This window comes from Hydra vulgaris, chromosome 12 (assembly GCF_038396675.1).
Source record: "Hydra vulgaris chromosome 12, alternate assembly HydraT2T_AEP".
In the NCBI taxonomy this organism is placed as follows: Eukaryota; Metazoa; Cnidaria; class Hydrozoa; order Anthoathecata; family Hydridae; genus Hydra; species Hydra vulgaris.
Genome location: NC_088931.1, coordinates 82,646,083 through 82,665,403, shown reverse-complemented (window position 1 = coordinate 82,665,403; position 19,321 = coordinate 82,646,083). Strand labels below are relative to the sequence as shown.

At 28.2% G+C, this 19,321-nt stretch overlaps 1 protein-coding gene across 1 annotated transcript; it reads right to left on the bottom strand.

Annotated features, from left to right (window-relative positions):
• Positions 1–423: 423 nt before the first annotated feature.
• On the bottom strand, positions 424–18,817 carry LOC100210200 (protein phosphatase 1 regulatory subunit 42). The gene is made up of 5 exons (XM_065814681.1): positions 18,600–18,817; positions 9,726–9,892; positions 9,482–9,620; positions 9,174–9,408; positions 424–767 (listed from the first exon to the last, which is right to left on the bottom strand). The coding sequence occupies exons 1-5, from the start codon at positions 18,729–18,731 to the stop codon at positions 496–498; spliced, it is 945 nt and encodes a 314-aa protein (XP_065670753.1). The 5' UTR covers positions 18,732–18,817; the 3' UTR covers positions 424–495.
• Between the last annotated feature and the right edge of the window lie 504 nt (positions 18,818–19,321).

Below are 19,321 nucleotides of genomic sequence, written 5' to 3'. Positions count from 1 at the left end.
TATATATATATATATATATATATATATATATATATACAGAAAGATATATATATAGAGAGAGACAAACAGGCAAACATACTCTTCCCCCCACCTCCCTCCCTCCTACCTTACTCTCTCTCTCTATATATATATATAAAATTTTAAACTACATAAGACTTTTTAAACTACATAAAAAATTTAAAAAAGAAATATTTATTTAGTATTTATTTCTTTATTTCTCATAAATAAAAAAGTTTTTAAACAGTTCAATAGACATTATATTTCATATATTACAAATAAATACATAAAAATTCCATATATTCAAATATATTTATTTCATTTTCATATTAGTATGCTTTTAAAGAAAATTATATATTACATAAAACATATATACAACCTCATGTAAAGAAGTTTTTCAAGACTAAGTTATAAAATATTAAACCATTAAAGCCTGTAGTAAAATCATTTAAAAAAAACATGCTAAACTTCATTAATAAACGTACATAATTGTATAATTTATTGAGTGATTGGTACATACTTGCACTCATATTTAAGTAAATTTTCAACAGATAAAGTTTTATGAGGATAAGGTTTATTATTAAAATGTTGGAGGCTTTTATTTCGAATATCTGCTTTACTAAAAGTTTCTATAATTGCTTCTTTATGAGACTTGAACTTTCTGGTTTCTTCTAAGATTGCTTCTTTATTTTTTCTTGCTTCTTTGGTAGAATACAACTTGCATAAAAATAATCGCAGTGATTCATTTACCTCCTTGTTGTCAATCATTACTATAAAATAAAATGTATTGATATATATACAATTTACAATGGAAAAAAGTGTTTATTTATAAATATATATATATATATATATATATATATATATATATATATATATATATATATATATATATATATATATATATATATATATATATATATATATATAGGGCTATCCCTAGGGGGGACAACCAAGATAAACTGCCCTGGGTGCAATGGCCTAGGGGGCGAAACCGCAATTATTCTTGGCAGTTTTCTGTAGCGGTTTCGGTCTTCTATAACTTCATAAAATATCTTTACTATTTAAAACCTTGGGCGTCCAACATTTTCAGTCATTGACTTCAATAAATATTTCAGGTTGTGCCCTTAGAAACCAAGAAAAAGTTTATTTTTTACTTTTTAATCCATTTCAAAAATGCTATTTTTAAAAAAGTTTTTTTTAATATATTTTTTAACAATTTCTTTTATTTACACTTAAGTAAAGTTTGTTTTGCAAAACGATTTTTTTATCTAAGCTAAAGAAACATTTTTTTTTTGTTTAAATCACTTTTTTAAAATAATTTCGATTATCAATGCTGAACTCATGTTTGCGCGGACTATAAAATGAATAAACCAACAAAAAAGTAAGTTAATAAAATGTTGTAATAAAAAGGGTTGCAAACTGTAACCAGTAGTGACCTTAATGACAAGTTTTTGCAATCAGTAACGAACTTTATGACGAGAAATGTGTAGTTCAACTTCTTCAGCTAGTTTTGCCACATGTTCATCAACTTAATCCTTGGACATTTGTAGCCAAAAATCTCAGGAAGCATCAAAGAAAAATTGCCTGAATGTAATTTAAAGCCTCTAATAGTTGAAACAGATGATAGTATTACAATTATAACAGATGTTTCACACAGAAGTGATACTAGGCTGGAGCAGCTGGCTGTAAGAGAGAGATACCGTATAATCAAAATAAATTCAACACCTTTCCAGAAGAACAATAAAGAAGATCCTAAAACCAAAAAATGCTAATTCTAAAATGAATTTCAATACAGGGTAGCAAGAAATGGTAAATAAGTGGAGAGTCTATTTACTCATTAGAAACTGATTCAGCTAATTGTCTTCCTTTTCATCTGTTTGATCCAACTCTAAAATCATATTTTGGGAAAAAAGGTTTCAACAACTGGAAAAAGTTCACAGAGCAAGCCTAAATGCATGAGACATCTCTATCTCATTTCAGTTATTCTGAGAATTAGATCGAAGCAACAATCAGGGTAATAAATGAACAAACTGTCAATAAAGGTTTTATCCAACAAATTACCAATGGAGCAGGAAAGTGGAGAAGCATTTTTAAGAGAATAGTGTCAGTGATTATGTATTTGGTGGATATAATATTGCATTCCATGAAAGATCATCAAAGCTGTACAGTGTACACCTAAAATATTGGGAACTTCTTTGGTCTTATCCAACTACTTGGTTAACTTTAATCCAATTTTTATGGGGTATTAAAGTCGAATTGAAGATGGGAAAAGACGTTCACAAAGTGTCAATATTCAAAACGAATTCATATATCTCTTAGCTTCAGATGTAAAAGAATTGTGAACAAGGTAGAGTTTTGGAAAGTATTTTTTTGGTTGTTATGGATTGCACTCCAGACCTTCATCAAAAATGCCAAACTTTTCTAATCTATGTTTATTAAGAAAATGAAGCAACAGTCATCGTCCAAGAAAGCATTATTGGATATGCAGTGTGTAAAGAGTCGACTAGTGAAGCTCATTTTGACCTTCTAATTGAAGAAATAAAGAGGTCAAGGCTATGATAACGGGTCTAATGTGATTGCAATTCGAAATGGCATTCAAGCTCAAATTTCAGCAGAATACCCACAAGTCTCATTTACACCCTGTGGTTGCCACAGCTTGAACATAGTTGTATCAGACAGAGCTAAATCATTGGTGAATTCTATATTGCTGTTTGGAGTTATTCAATGAATCTATACAATTTTTTCTGCATCAACCACATAGTTTCAGCAAGTTAAAGTTTATTAAAACCTAACTACATACATCAATGACGCAAAAAAGATTGACGTTGCTTGCGATGCTCTCCATTGAAAATGTGAAGGTTAAAACTCAACCTTGGAAAATTACTAAACAATTTTCCTTAAGAAAACCTTGAAGAATACCGTTATAAATTTACCCATATGTCAGTAATTTAGGTTTTCATTTAGAATTACATTTTTTAATTTATTTGATTTTCTTAACTTATTACAATTCTTGAATCCAATGTATATTTATTTAACTTTATGTTAGATTAGTAGGTGGTCTATTTAAGTATTGGTGACAGCACAAAAAACTTATATACACAACTATTACTGGAGAGAGAGCGGCGCCACAACTATGTTTGCCCCGGATGCCACATACCTTAGGGATGGCTCTGTATGTTTATATATATATATATATATATATATATATATATATATATATATATATATATATATATATATATATATATATATATATATATATATATATATATATATATATATATATATATATATACATACATACACACACATAGGGTATTAGCCCAATGGTACCGTGTATACTGCAGAATCCCCAAAATTCAATGACTTATTTTTAAAGTAATAGGACAATATCAATGAATATTCCCAATATTTTTTAGAACAATAATAATATTTGTAATATCACAAAAATGCAGCAAAAAATATATTCCTAGCTAACACCCTGATATATACATATATATATGTATATATATATGTATATATATATATATATATATATATATATATATATATATATATATATATATATATATATATATATATATATATATATATATATATATATGTATATATATATATATATATATATATTTATATATTGTTAGTGTTTTCATAAATTTAGAGTGCTTAATGTTCTAAAAGAACAGAGCAATAATAAATTAGAAAAAAACCCACGCACAAATGCTTTGATGTAACAATTGGAAGTTACAATGGAGCAGAAATTTGCAATTTGTAGGCTTATATATTTTAAATTTCCTAGCTAAAGTAGTTCATTTTAATCCCTGATTAAAATGAACTATTTTAGCTAGGAAATTTAAAATATACTATTGTATTGGAATGATGGTTTAATAATAATGCAAAAAAAAAAAATCAGGACCTCAATTTATTTCAATTAACAATAGACTAAATCAAAACTTCTAATGAAAATATTTTTAACTCTTCTAAATGTGTGTATGAAGATGCTCTTAATAAAAGAAGATTTGAAAATTTTGAGCTAAAATTTCAAACGAAAATTGTGAAAAAGCAAAATAGAAATAGAAATATAATTTGGTTCAACCCTCCACAAAAATAACCCTCGCAAAACAACCCTGATAAACAATATATTGGCTTAACCGAGGGTTATGAAAAAAATATTATGCTAACCACAAACAATCTTTTAAACATAAAAAATATTCAAGAGACTATGTTGTCAAAATATATTTGGCAACTAAAAGAAAAAAATATTTATTTTAAATTATTAGATAAGTCTTTTTACTAATAATGGTTTAGTTAGTGTTTTAAACTTAAGTTTAGCGTTAGTGATTTAAAGTCCTAGTATTGATAAAGAACAACTTATCATGTGGAGGGTTGAACCAAATTATGATTGTGGAATAACACAACTTCCATTGTGGAATAATACAAGCAAAAGCTATTAAGAAATTATTAGAATAATTGGAAAAGTCTCTGGGATTGGTACATGGTTTTTAAACTTCATCATGATATAGGTGAGTAAAGTTTGTGTACGCAATAGTATAATAGAGAATATTTCTGCATTATGTGTTTTTCACTCTTCAAATAAATGAATTAAATTAAGGCTGGATGCAGGATGCCTGTGTATTGCTAGAATAATGGATGAACAGTCTATTACTATGGTTTGCCTGTAGGCATCACATATATGAGCTCCATATAAAGATTAGAACTTTTTTTCTGCTATTAAATAATTTCATTTTTATGACTTTGTTATTTGTAATTATCTAACATGCAGCACTTGCAGTTTTTGAGAAAATGTCAGGTTGATCAATTGATAGTTTTATCAAAAAATTTCCGGTTAACTATGAAGCTGGACATAAATTTGAACAATCTTAGCAGTTTTGAATAGAGAAAGTGAATAGGAAACATTTTTAAAAGAAAATATAAAAAGATGCTCAGTATTTATAATGTAAGTACCAAATTTTTCTTTGCGAATTTTTTAGGTGTTTATGGTTGCTCTTTGAAGCACAAAAATTTTTGTTTTAAATTTGAAGATTTCTTTCATATTTCTTTTGTAAAGATTTAAAATAAAAATCAAAATCTTGAACGTGCCTTGAATCTTGTATGTGCCTTGTTCACAAGTAATAAATTAAGCTTAACGCTTAACCATTGATGCATGCATACATACAAAAATACATAAAACAAGTAGCAACATGATAAAAAACAAGAGGAGTATTTACAATAGGATACGAACGAGGAAAAAATTGAGAATTTTGTGGTATATGTGGTGCCATTGGGCTGGCTAACACTTTTAATTTCATGAATGACTATAAAGTTATGGAAGAAATAAAACATTAAAAGTAAAACCAGCTTTTGTGGAAATTGAAGAATACCAAAAAAAGATACAGAAGTGTGCAGAGTAGTCACTTGTATGCTCAGGGCTCGAAATAACCACCAGACATTGTCCGGCACTTGTACAGTAACAAACAACATCTATCAGTCATTTTGCCTGACTCATATTTATGTGTGCATTTATTTTATACTCATTTTATTTGATTCAAAATTAATAATAAATTCAGTGGTTTATATAAATTACATTTATTTAACTTTCAATTTTTTATGCGAAACAGAAAATGAAGTTGAACAGACAACTACATTAAAATACGTAATTTTTTTGAGCTAATTTATTTTTTAAAAGACCTCTAAATTTTTTTGAATTAAGCAGCGTGGTTTTTATCATATATATTAAAATGTTGCAATTAATCATTAATTTAAATTTATACTTCAGTATTTGTTTTATTTTTTGTCCAATAGTTTTTATAAATTTCAAACGAATATTTTAGCTTTTAAAACCTTTTTTAAATTTATTTTATAAAAACTTTAACATAATAGTTTTTTAATGCTTATAAAAACTTTAACATAATAGTTTTTTAATGCTTATAAAAACTTTAACATAATAGTTTTTTAATGCTTATAAAAACTTTAACATAATAGTTTTTTAATGCTTATAGAAACCAATACTTTTTATTATACTACTAAATTTGAGTTGTTACGTAACGTTTGCTTTCGTGCTTAAGATTTTTGCTATTAAAAGTTATCATAGAAAAAGTTTGAAAATATTTATCAAAAAAATACGAATTTATATAAATGTAATTATGTAATAATATTCTTTGATAATTTAAATAAAATGGGTTTATTGTAAACAACCATTTAAATTAATTTGTTACTTTATTCAATGAAGTAATAAGTAAGCATAATGATTTATGTATTTAATATATTTATAATAATTTACAAAGTATTTCGCATAGTATAGTATTTTTTTAAAAATGTAATATAAATATATTTTTCTTTTCAAATTTTAGTTTTTTGAGATTAGATTTTCTCCTTTTTCATTAAGATTTTCTTTTTTCAAATATATTTTCTTTTAAATTTTTTTATTTTTTATTTTCAGCGCATTTTTGAAACATTTTAAGTTGTCAAAACAAACTGCAGTGGTTAAGTTGAAAAGTGTGGTCAGGAATGGCAATTGATCACATTTCTTTAGGTTTTATTGGACATGTCCACCAAACTTGAGCATTTATTGGACAAATTACCTGGAACAAAAAAGTTAGTTATTTCAAGCCCTATGTCTCGCAAGCAAGTGCAGAGAAGCTATTTCCTGCACTTAAGTTTATATAAAGAAATTTGCATTCCTCACTCAGGCTCGCTGTGACCCTTTCAGACGCATGGGGTTAAAATTTCACTAGACCCTTATCAGATCCAATAAATTCAAAAAGCAAAATCCAAGATAAGCAATATTAGGCCTTTTTGATAGATCCCATTCAATAGGTTAATTCTTTAAATGAGAAATTCTTTTTGATCAAAAAGATTGGCATGCTTCAGAGAAGACAGATCTTGATTACTTGATTACAGATTTATTACAGATTTTTTTATATGTCAAGGATTTGCAAATTAAAGTATTTAGTACTACTATTAGATTTTAAGAATTAGAAAAACAAGAAAATGTTCCTCCCCTTTTCTTCAGCTAGAAACTTATCTTTTATCTGTTGAATAAGAGAATCAAGAGCGATGTTTAATACCTTAAACTGTTTTCTTTGTTCCTGGCTTTTTTGTGCAATGGTTTTCCTTTTCCTTGTCCTCTTTTGGACAAAACCTAATTAAAAACCATAAAATGCTACGCTGGAATCTCTGGTGAAATCCCACATCATCTAAGGAGATGTTTTCTGATTAAAATAAGACATTGACAAAGTTTATTGCTTGAAGAGCTTTGAACCAAAAGATTGTCAAGCTGATGAACTAAAATGAAATCATTTTACCAGAGAACTTTGCTTCATTCAATTGATCAGCTGCTAGACCAAAATTACATAGCTCTTACAAAGACATTAAAAATTCCCTGGGTTGCTTATCTAACCATCAAGTTTATAAAGTTTGATGAAGAGACAAACTAGTCATCATGATCAAGATTTTCTATAAAATAGGGTTTCCACTAAAAAAGGGAAGCCCTAATCTATAGAAAATCTTGACCTAAAAAACCTCACTACATACTATGCCATGCTCATAATCTTAATCTTGGTGTTCATTTTGCTAAATCTTCTTCACTTCCAAACAAGATTCTCCACTTAGTTCTTATAGTTCTTCACTTCCAAACAAGATTCTTCACTTAGGTAGTTCTAATAGTTCTTCACTTCCAAACAGGGTTGATAGGTTTAAACCATGGTTTAAACCAATCAAAAAAATATCAATTTAAACCAAACTAATTTTTTGTTGAAAATATTAAAACCAATCGGAGTTGCTCTAGATAAGTTGCAAAGAGACCAAACAAAAATAAGGGACACTGTTGAAATTTTTAAAAAGCTGATAAACATGCTATCATTTTTATTTACTGAAAAAAAACAAAAAAAATTGGAAACTAGATATCTTTAGCTGTCAGTGATGCTCATTTCTTTACAAACACGCGAGATCCTAGATATTTTGTATCTAACCTTTCTGAAAATGAAAATGAAGCTGCAATGACCTTTGCAGATAAAGAATTTAAGAACTTGTTACCAATAATATTTAAGTTGAAAGCCAAATCTGCTCCATTTGATAAATGCTATCTGTATAGTAAATCTGTTTTAAAAATGCATCACCAATAGAGTTGTGGAAATCTCTTAAATCTTTGGACTGGGTTTAACAAACCTTCAATATCATTATCATGGATATTGAAGGTTTGTTAATTGCATCAGCTTCTAATGCTAAAATTGAAAGAATTTTTTCAACTTTTGGGGTTGTTCATTCCAAGTTAAGAAACAACATTGGAGTAAAAAAAGTGGCAAAGTTTTTATATAATAACATTAAATAATGATGTATTGGTTGATGAATTAATAGCAGTAATATTAATAGAAAATATAATTTACTCAAATAAAATGACTAATACTTTTTTTTTTAATTGAAAAGTTTAAAAAAAAGGAGTTTAAATTAAAAAAAAACATAGTTCTTTTTTTTTTTTTTAAAAAACCCATGGATTTTGGTTTTTTCAAAAAAAAAAAGGTTTTTTTGTAACCCTGCTTCCAAAGAGGAAGCAGGGTTACAAAAAATAGCTCAGTTCTAATAGCTCTTCACTTCCGAACTTCACTTAGTTCTAAAAGTTCTTCACTTCCAAAGAAGATTCTTAACTTAGTTCTAAAAGTTCTTCACTTCCAAAGAAGATTCTTCACTTAGTTCTAATAGTTCTTTACTTCCCAAAGAAGATTCAGTAAAATAACATCAACATTAAAATTATAAGTGCTGAACAGCATCTAGAGAGCTTGTGAGTTTTTCTGAAGTATAACTGCTTGTACACATTTGTGCAATGCTGTTTTGTTGACAAACTAAACTGTTCTAGTGAGCAGAGAGATCATCTAGTGAGCAGAGAGATAATCAGTAATTTATATTTTAAATTAAGTAACTTAACAAACAAAATCATTAATGCCCAATAAATCTATTTTATTAAAACTTGAATTAAACAAAAAAACATTTTCAGCTATTGTGCGCCCCTACTCAATCTGCGCCCGCATAAAAAATACCCATTGACCAAAGGTGGATTATGGACCACCGTTCTGTTGAAGGAAAAGAAAATTTCAAGTATAAAACAATAGAAATTAATAAAAGTAATTGTATTAAAAACTATAAATAAAATAAAATATAAACAAAAAGATTATGATTTTTACCTAATGATTTTGAAGTAACAATAATACTTTCTTTGTATTTTTTAATATGACACAAAGGATTTCCTACAATATTCAGTTTATTTAGTGAAGGCCATTTTTTTAATGCATTCAAAAGATCTGATAACTCATTCAAGTCATTGTTTTCTATAAGAAGTTGATTAAGTTTGTACAATATTGATAGATCACCTATTACATCAAGATGGTTTCCTGATACATTTAAAACTGAAAGACAATTCTAAATAAAATATTAAAACATAATATAAAAATTGAAAAAAAAATTGAATAAAATAAAAGCACAAAAAACTTACAGCTATTGCTTGCAGCGATCTTGGATCAAAAAGTAGTTTTTCACCACAAGGTAACTTTTGATAATCAATGTGTAACTCATTCAAATTCCTGCAATTTTCCAAACCTTCAACAACCTTTATTTGATTATGACTTAAATATCTTAATGAAGAAAAAAAAAACAACTAAATAAACAAAATAAATAACTAAATAAACAAATAAATATACTTTGATCAAGTATATAAAAAATGACAAAAGACTTATTACAGTTTTTGAAGCGATGTCAGATGATGTAATCCATTTAGTTGTTGTATTTGATTTTGTTGTAAATATAAGTGTGTGAGAAATCCAGCAAACTCAAGATTTTTTATAATTGATATATTGTTGTCATAGAGATATAAGACACACAAATTCTTACATTGTGATAAACAGTCCTAAATTTTGAAAAAAAATTAATTATAGAATTAATTGTAAAAAAAATATCGTTATCATCATCTATACTTAGCTGAACATTCTCATTTGCTACTTTTGAATGAGCATAAATATTAAACATTAACAAAATACTTAAGCCCTTTTTCACAGGAACATGTAACCAAAAATCAATAAGTTAATATTTTCGAAAAAAATTGAATAAATAATCTCTTGAAAATTTCAAACTTCCAGAGTGCTGTTTCTGCATTCCTCATGCAAAAATCTATTGGGATTTTAGGAAAATTCCCCGACCCATTAGCAAGATATTACATGTCAAAGTTGTTTTGTTGTCTCTTCAGATTATCACCAAAATGCTGAATTACCATTATTTCAAAAGACAATATCTCTGGAAACAACGTGTATTTTTAGTTAAAACCTTTGCAGTTATTTTTTATTTTGGTGTGCATATAAAGTAAAAATGAACAAAAGGCATAAGGTCAACATGATTTGGATGATTTCATATGGAATGATCTTTTAGTTTTTTTTTCACTGATTATTAACAGTGAAAAATACTTAACTATTTAGTTAAGTATTTTTCACTGTTAAATAATCAGTGAACTACTTCACTACTTTATTGAATCTTACTTTTATATTGACTATTATGTTCTTGAGTATTTGGGTAAACAAATACTTATTATTACAGTTCCCTCAAGCTCTCACATAGTCTTTTTACTATTATTATCAAGGCCTTTAATTAATAAACTCAAGTCTTATCTTGAGTCTAACTTACGTTTTGATAATCAGTACAGGTTTTAGTCAGGACGACTGAATAAGCGAATTTCATAAGTGCGAACTGGCATAAGTGCAAAGCAGTTGCAAAAACTGGCACAAGTGTGAACTGGCATATGTGCGCCAAAAGAGTTCGCAAACATTGGCATAAGTGCGAATCAGCATAAGTAGGAACTGTCATAAGTGCGCCAAAAGAATTTGTTAACATTGGCATAAGTGCAAACTGTCATAAATGAGAATTAACATAAGTGCACTAAAAGAATTTGCAGACAAAGTCCATTACTTTAGACATTTCAAAGGCCTTCATCAAAGCCTAGCACGATGGTCTTCTCTATAAATTCTCTTGATATAGCACATCTGGGAAGGTTTTAAAAATTTTTTTTTTTTTTTTTCTAATTGCAATATTAAAATTGAAATTTAAAATATTCTTTATTGCATGTAATCTTAGAGGTACCACCATATTTATATCAGCCATTAAAACCAAATGACAGTAATACTTCAATTTGACAAGATAAAAGATAAAACTAATAATATCATTGAACATTTTGTTGGATTTTGCAAGTTCAAAAAAGTACTGGAGTAAAATTAACAGAAGGTATATTACAAAACTCAATGATTTGGGATTATTAAATTCTGATTATCATAAACAAGAATATCAAAATGGTGCAAACATGAAAGGTTGAAACAAAGGAGTTCAGACCAGAATTTTAGAAATCAACAGAAGAGCTTTATTAGTTTACTTTTTAAAGAATTGATAAAATCACTTTTAAACCTAAAAAAAGATCTAAAATTAGAAAAAGATCTAAAATTAGAAAAAGGTATTTAAAGATGATGTTCAAAAGCAATATTTTTGAAAAAAATCTACAGCTTTATTTTATCTATTTGATAATATAACGCTGGATTTAAAAGTTTTTTGAATAAATAATTTTAGGGGTGCCTCAAGACTCTTGAAAATTTAATGGGTCCTTAATATGAGTATAAAAAAGTTTTTCAAAACTATGTCTTTTTGGGTCTCAAAATGAAATTATATAAAAATTTATTGTTATTTTTATAAAAAAAACATTGAGGAAAAAAATTATTATCAAAATAATTTGTAAAGGAGCATATTTTTCATTTTTAGTTAAAAAATATCATTTTCTATGCGCAGAAATCTAAAAAAATAATTTGTATACAAAGTTACTATCATTTTTGAAATTTTTTATCAGTATTAGTAAATTAATTAAAACCCCTAATAAAATAAAAAAAATTCATTAATATTAGAGACCTTTTAAATGTTCAAGGGTCTTCAGGCATCCTAAAAGATATCTTTTATTCAAAGAATTTTTAAATCTAGCGTTGATTTATCATATAGAATACATGAGGGTACAAGCTGCAGCTTCAATAACATTTTTTTATCCATCTCAATATATATTTTTTTCCATGAACGCAATATGGCTGCTGGCTATGCTTTAAATAATAACAATAATGGCAGCCAAATTTTAATTCTTTTATTGTTTACTCTGATTATTTCGCTCTATATTTTTTAATTAAAATGGTAAAGAAACTTGCTGGAATTGATAGACAAAAAAATAATTCACATTTGAAAGCTTGTAACAGTCTTATTGATACCACGCTATGCAAGGACTTTATGATTGTTAATGAGCTCTTATGCTATGTCTTCAACAAAGTTGATACTCTGCCCTTTGAAGTTTTGGTTAAGATCGTTTCTCGCTTCTTTACTGACGAAGAAATTGAAATAGCACTTTCAACCCTTTTGTCAATAGATCCTGTTAAAAAGATAACTGAATCCAAGCATTTGTCAAAACATAAAGGTCCCGATAAAAAATTAAAAGATGTCAAAGATATCTGTAGACTGATGCTTGACATAACTTATTATTACATCCTAACGATGCTACCCATATAAAATGTCCTGAATTTCATGCAAAAGATTTGCACATCTTCCCTTTGTGGATACTGATTACATGGATGTCACTACTATATCGCAGCAGATACACCGCATGCAGGCTAACATTCTTAATCTTTGTGCCACAGGTAATCCAATAAATGTAAATAGCAACTTAAATTCCACAAGTTCTCACTCTGTTGAATGTGCAACCCCCCCCCCTTGCTTTGTATCTGACTAAGCTAGTTAATAATATGACTATTGAGCTAAAATCTTTTTCGAATCAATTCATGGAGTTGATCAGTAAAAGGTTACATAATTTATTCACTGATCTTGAGAAACCTGTTAAACCCATTAACAAAAAACACAAACAGATCCAACTTCCTATTTATAACAAGCAGACCCAACTTCCTGTCAATGACTGGCCATTCCTTCCAACTGCTAATGTAAAATCAACCATCCTTGATCCCTACCCTCAAACTCAAGTTAATTCTTCATCTAATTCAATTAACAAAATTGAGCTAAATTTGAATTCAAAGGACTCAATTACTGATGCGCACGCATTTGTTGATCATGCTAATAACTGTGGTAACGATTTTCATTTATCTGGTCATCCTTTATCTCATGAGACCTCTCAAATAGTATTGGACCCTGTTGATTTCCAAACTGTTACTCATCTAAAGAAAAAGTGAAAGCAAAAAGTGCTTATTGGTTCTGGAAAAATTCTAAACAATTTACGTATGTTAAAACCATTTTCTTTGTATTATTGCTCTAAAACTACTTTTATATTTGTCTCTCGTTTATCGCCAACTGCCTCTACTGAAGAATTAGCTGAATTTATCAACATAACATTTAAAACTAAAGCCACTTGCTTAAAAATTGTCACAAGTAAATATCACACTTCCTTTAAAGTATGTCTCTGCTGGAGATGCTGTCAGGCTCTACAACTGTAGCAAATGGCCAGAAAATGCGCTTGTGCGTCTTTTTTTTGAAAATGGCAGTAAGGATTTTTTTTTTTAATTGTCGTGGTGTACAAAGTTCTACACAGGAATTAGCACTCTTGTCTGCAACATATGATATCATCTGTCTCCAAGAGATTTGGTTACTCAACACTGAACTTATTTTTTGAACAACATTGTACCTGGTTTTTTTAGCTTTAGAGTGTCTCCAACTGATTCTTCAGCAGGTTTTATTTGTGGCAGATCGTTTGGTGGTGTTGCTATCCTGTGTCGTGATTCTGTCTTCTGCAGAACTCGAGTTGTTACTACTGATAATTCATGGTCTGTTGCTATCCAACTTGTAAATAACTTCTCTGGTAAGTTCACAATTATCAATGTCTACATGCCTTGTGATTCATATGAGAATGTTGATAAGTATCTTGAATGCCTTGGTAGTCTCTCAGCTCTTATTTCAGATTTAAATGGTAAATTTGTTGTTAATGGTGACTTTAATTGTGATCCAAGATTTTGGTCTCCATGTAGTAGTATCCTAGTTGATTTTTGTACAGATGAACATCTTGTTACAGCTGATATATGTCTTCCACATGATTCCTTTACCTTTGTTAGTAAAGCATGGGGCACCTCTTCTTGGATTGATCACTGCATTGTCTCCCAAAGTTCTCTATGCAATGTTAATAACTTCGAAATAATTCAGTCAACTAGTTCATCTGATCATTTACCTTTAGCGTTTGATATCTCGTTTAAAATTAATATATCTTCTTCCTATACTGCTCACCCTACTTCGACAAGATCTCCTAAAATAAATTTTAATGTTTTGTCGAACATTATGATAAAGGAGTATACTTCCACTGTGTCTAACTTAGTGTCTTCAGTTAACAGGGTCAGTTTGAAGTAATTAACTGTAATAATGCACATTGTAACTCACATGAGCATGTTAGGCAGATTAACCACCTGTACAATATTCTGAATGAATGTCTTACTCAATCTTCATCTCATCATCCTAATTATTCTAAATCAAGTTTAAATAGAAAACAACCTATGACAGGTTGGACAGATTATGTAAAAGATGCTCATAAAGCTGTTAAAGATGCATTCTGCTTATGGCGTAACTATAATAAACCAAAATTTGGCCCAATCTTCAATCTTTTTAAAAATTCAAGAGCCTTATATAAATATGCCATTCGTTTCTGCAAAAAAAAGAAGATACTGTAAAAGCAGAAAAGCTGGCGAACAGTTTAACAAATAAGAACTATACCAGTTTCTGGTCTATCGTGACTTCTATTCGCAGCAATAAATGTAGTCTTCCACCTTCTATTGACTCTGCCTCAGGTCCTGATAATGTATGCCACATGTGGTATAATAACTATTCCATCCTGTTCAACTCAGTCAAGCCAACATGCAATATAAATGACAACTTTATAGTTAAACACTGTAATCTTCTTAAAGATGATGCCTTTCTTGTCACTCCTGATGAAGTCCAATCATAAATCGTATGTCCAGCGGAGCATTATCTCTAAGCTAGCCCAAATTACTTTAATATTTTGTCTTTATGTTTTTCCTCTATGCTTTGCCATGGATACATGCCTGTTGGTGCTTCACACTCTGTTATTTCTCCTGTGGTTAAAGATAAGAATGGTGACATCTCTGATTCTGCTAATTATCGTCCAATTGCTTTGGTGACAATTTTCTCTAAGATTTTGGAACATATTTTTGTCTCACGCATTAATGAAAGTTTCACTGGGACTCCAAACCAATTCGAATTTAAGAAAAACCATAGCACTTTTATGCCAGTTCTTATTTTAAAAAATATTTTAAATTTTTACCTATCACATGGCTCAAATATGCATGTGGTACTTATTGACATTAGTAAAGCCTTTGATAGAGTTCGCTTTGATAGACTATTTACGTCTATATATATAAATATTATATCTAAAATTATCTCTGGTGTAACTTTACGCTTACTCATTGTCTGGTATGTTGGTCAAACAGCTCAGATCCTTTGGGGTGGAATATTATCCAAAACATTTAATATCAGTAATGGAGTACGACAAGGAGGTGTACTGTCTCCTCTTCTATTTAATATATATTAACGATCTTAGTGTTTTACTCAATAAAACTACCGTAGGCTGTTGCTTGGGTCCTTCTCTTGTTAACCATCTTCTTTATGCTGATGATATTGTCCTGTGTGCACCCTCAGCCAAAGGTCTCCAGATCTTACTTGATTTATACTCCAGTTATGCTGTGAAACATGATAAAGTTTATAACAATATTAAGTCTCAAATAATGTTTTTTGAAATTTATAAACCCCTTATAAATAGCTCTAGTTTCACATTATCTGGCATGGTTCTCACATACACTAGTCAATATAAATACCTGGGTCACTTGATCTCAAACGATATGCAGGATGACAAAGATATTTTAAAACACGTGCGCTCTATGTATGCTAAAGCTAACCTTATCCATAGAAAGTTCAGCTCTATACAAAAACAAACAAAGACCATGTTATTTAATGCCTTTTGCAGCCCAATCTATGGATGTCAGCTGTGGTATCTTCGGAGAAAAGATTCATTCCATCGCCTACATGTTGCATATAATAATGCACTTTGCTTGATATTAAACAAGCCACCATGGAACAGTGCAAGTGAATTATTTGTGAAACATGGTGCCCATTCACTTAATGTTGTTATTCGCAAGCAACAATACTCCTCAATGTTACTGCTGCAGAATAGTGAGAACCTCGTCATAAAAGCTTTTGTTAACTCAGACAGGTTCTTGCAGTCTCCACTGATATTTAAATAGAGAGCTGAGTTATATTTATAACACTTTAATTTCTTATCTTTATTTTATTAATTTTTTTCTTGGGTTTTGTTTATATTCAAGTGCGTTAGTCCTTGTTTTATTCTAATCCACTTTATTTTACCCATTGTATATTTATTATATTAGGCCTTGAGCCTGTCAATAAATTTTGATTGATTGATTGATTGATTGATATATATATATATATATATATATATATATATATATATATATATATATATATATATATATATATATATATATATATATAACTTTAAATATATCCTACAAAATAGAGTGCTCAATGTTCTTAAAAAAAGAGAGCAATAATAAATAAGTAAAATATCACTTATCAAACTTTTTTTCATTTAACACTGGGTTTTATCAGTGAAAGACTCATCAGAAATGCATGGACAAACACATACACACACACACACACACACACACACACACACACACACACACACACACACACACACACATATATATACAAATATATCAGCTCACTTTTTTTGCTCATCTTAATTTATACAGAAAAAAGAAAAAAACAAAGAATAATGAATGAAAAGATTGCTGCCCCATGCCAAAACCTCAGTCAATGTAGCACCACTCTGCTGCAAGTCAGGCTATTTGTCAGTCAATGTATGTACTGAAGCCCCCGTCAGCAGGCTATTTCAGTATAACATCAGACTGCTCACTGAAATCAGCAGTGTAAGATATATATATATATATATATTTTTATTATTGCAATTAGAAAAGAAAATATAATAAACTTAAAAACCTTCCCAGGTGTGCTATATCAAGAGAGTTTATAGAAAAGACCATCGTGCCAAACTATGTTGAAAGCCTTTGAAATGTCTTAAGTAATGATCTTGTTTGCAAATTCTTTTGGCACACTTATGTGTGAAAATAATATAAATTAATAAAACATCACATTCGGTATTATATTATTTATTATCATTAAAAACGATATTTCAGCTCATAGAGCAAGAGTTGTTGTATAAGCTAAAATATCCATTTTAATAATAATAAATACTGATACCAAACATGATGTTTTATTAATTTATATATATATATATATATATATATATATATATATATATATATATATATATATATATATATATATATATATATATATATATATATATCAGAGCTTTTAAATTTTAAAAATAGAGAAAATTTATGATATTGACCCACCATGATGTATTTGCCTATTATCCTCAAAATTTGATTGACTAAATATATTTAAAATATTATCATATGCACCTAGGGCATCCAATATATATTAATTCTATTCTTGTTTTAATTGATACATTCTCCATGGCAAATAGGAATACAACTAAAACACGAATCAGACAAGCAAAATCAGACCAAAAAACCATTTAAAAATAATAAAAAGTAGAAATCTATTTGGTTAAAACTTGCTATTAAGAAAAAAGGGAGTTTTTAAAACTTTTTGTAAATGCAAGAGGGAGATAAACCATTTTTTAAAATTTGGGAGACTCCTGCCAAATGGGGGAGACATGACAGGTCTGATGTGGGTGTGAGTGTGTCTGTGTGTCTGGTGTGTGTGGTGTGTGTGCTTATTAAAATGATTTGTCAAATTTTGAACATAAGTGATTACAATAAAAAAAATAGTCAAAGCAGTTTTTATTTTTCATTAATCAATTTATTGCTTTACAATCAAATGTAAAAACATTGTTTATTTATTGCATTTTTATTTTAATAAATTGTTTGATCTTCAAATCTTTTTTTTGGTTTTTTAAATTGTGCTGTTGAAATGGTATTGATATTATCATTAACTTTTGCAAAAAAATATTTTTTTTTTTTGAATCCAAATTAGCTTTTCTGAATACTTTGAAACAATAGGCATTATGTAGTTGTCTATTATGATTATGTATACTTGTAAACAATAATTAAAACACTTAAACAGAAATACATGCTGCACACAGTTTGCATTTTATCTTTTAATTATTTATAGTAAAATTTTTTTCATTGTAAAACAAAAAAAAATTACATAGAAAGAATTTTTTGAGTTTAAAATCTCAATTTTTAAGTTTAAAATAATCTTTGGATACATCTTATCAACCCATTTTATACACATCTTTATAAATATTTATTATAGACTTTTTATGTGATTATATTATTATAATGAGTTCTGTAAAATATTGTTTTTTAAATTTTTTACAATTTCAAATTTTATAATTTTATTTTTTAACATTTAATGACCACCACTGGACTATAGCTCTGCTTCTAATAAATATATTTTTTAAGCTGTATTTTTAAAGAAACAGTACTTACAATTTCGTCAATATTCTTTTCTTGAAAGTAAATGTGAGTTAATCTTTTCAAGTATTGTTGATCTGATTCATTTGATCGTCTCTTTGTGTGGCTGGCATACTTCAATAGTAAATCAACACTGATACGAACCATAATAAACAACTTATTCCTATTTTTACTATTTACAACAAGGTTTTTTTTTCTGCACAAATATTTTAAACTTTAAATGAAAAATGACGACACAGATGATAAAATCATTAAAACATAGAACACAAACAACAACAAAAAAGTGACAATAAACAAATATAACTCAGGTAGTTAAGTCGTATTTGCCTAACTACAATTTTTAAACATTATAATTTTTTTTTACATTAAAAAATTTAATAAATATTTTAACATTAAAAATTTTTATATTTTACAACAAAGATACAGATTTTCAGATCTACTGACAGTTCCAACTAGAATCAATATGGATTTAGAAGGTGTTGTCTTTTTCACATATTAAAGATGAATTAGTTTTTATTTCAAAAGTATCATTCAGGAATTTGAATTCGAGCCGACAATCGCACAACAGTTCAAAGGTTTAGTTAAGTTTAATTTAAAAAAAAAAGAATAAAAGATAATCAATATCTCTGCCATAAAATATACAGACCATTATATTGCTAATTTATATTTTAGAAGATATTCTTTATTTTTACCATTTAGTAGTACTAAATGGTATTGAAAATACCATCATCGAAAAT

What these genes read in the sequence shown, in the direction of transcription:
- LOC100210200 (XM_065814681.1), bottom strand. Translation starts at nt 18,731, where the DNA reads ATGGTTCGTATCAGTGTTGATTTACTATTGAAGTATGCCAGCCACACA. An exon ending in AAAAGAATATTGACGAAATT is followed by an intron (nt 9,893 to 18,599) that starts GTAAGTACTGTT and finishes TTCAAAATTTAG; the next exon opens with GACTGTTTATCACAATGTAA. An exon ending in GATCGCTGCAAGCAATAGCT is followed by an intron (nt 9,409 to 9,481) that starts GTAAGTTTTTTG and finishes TATTTTATTTAG; the next exon opens with AATTGTCTTTCAGTTTTAAA.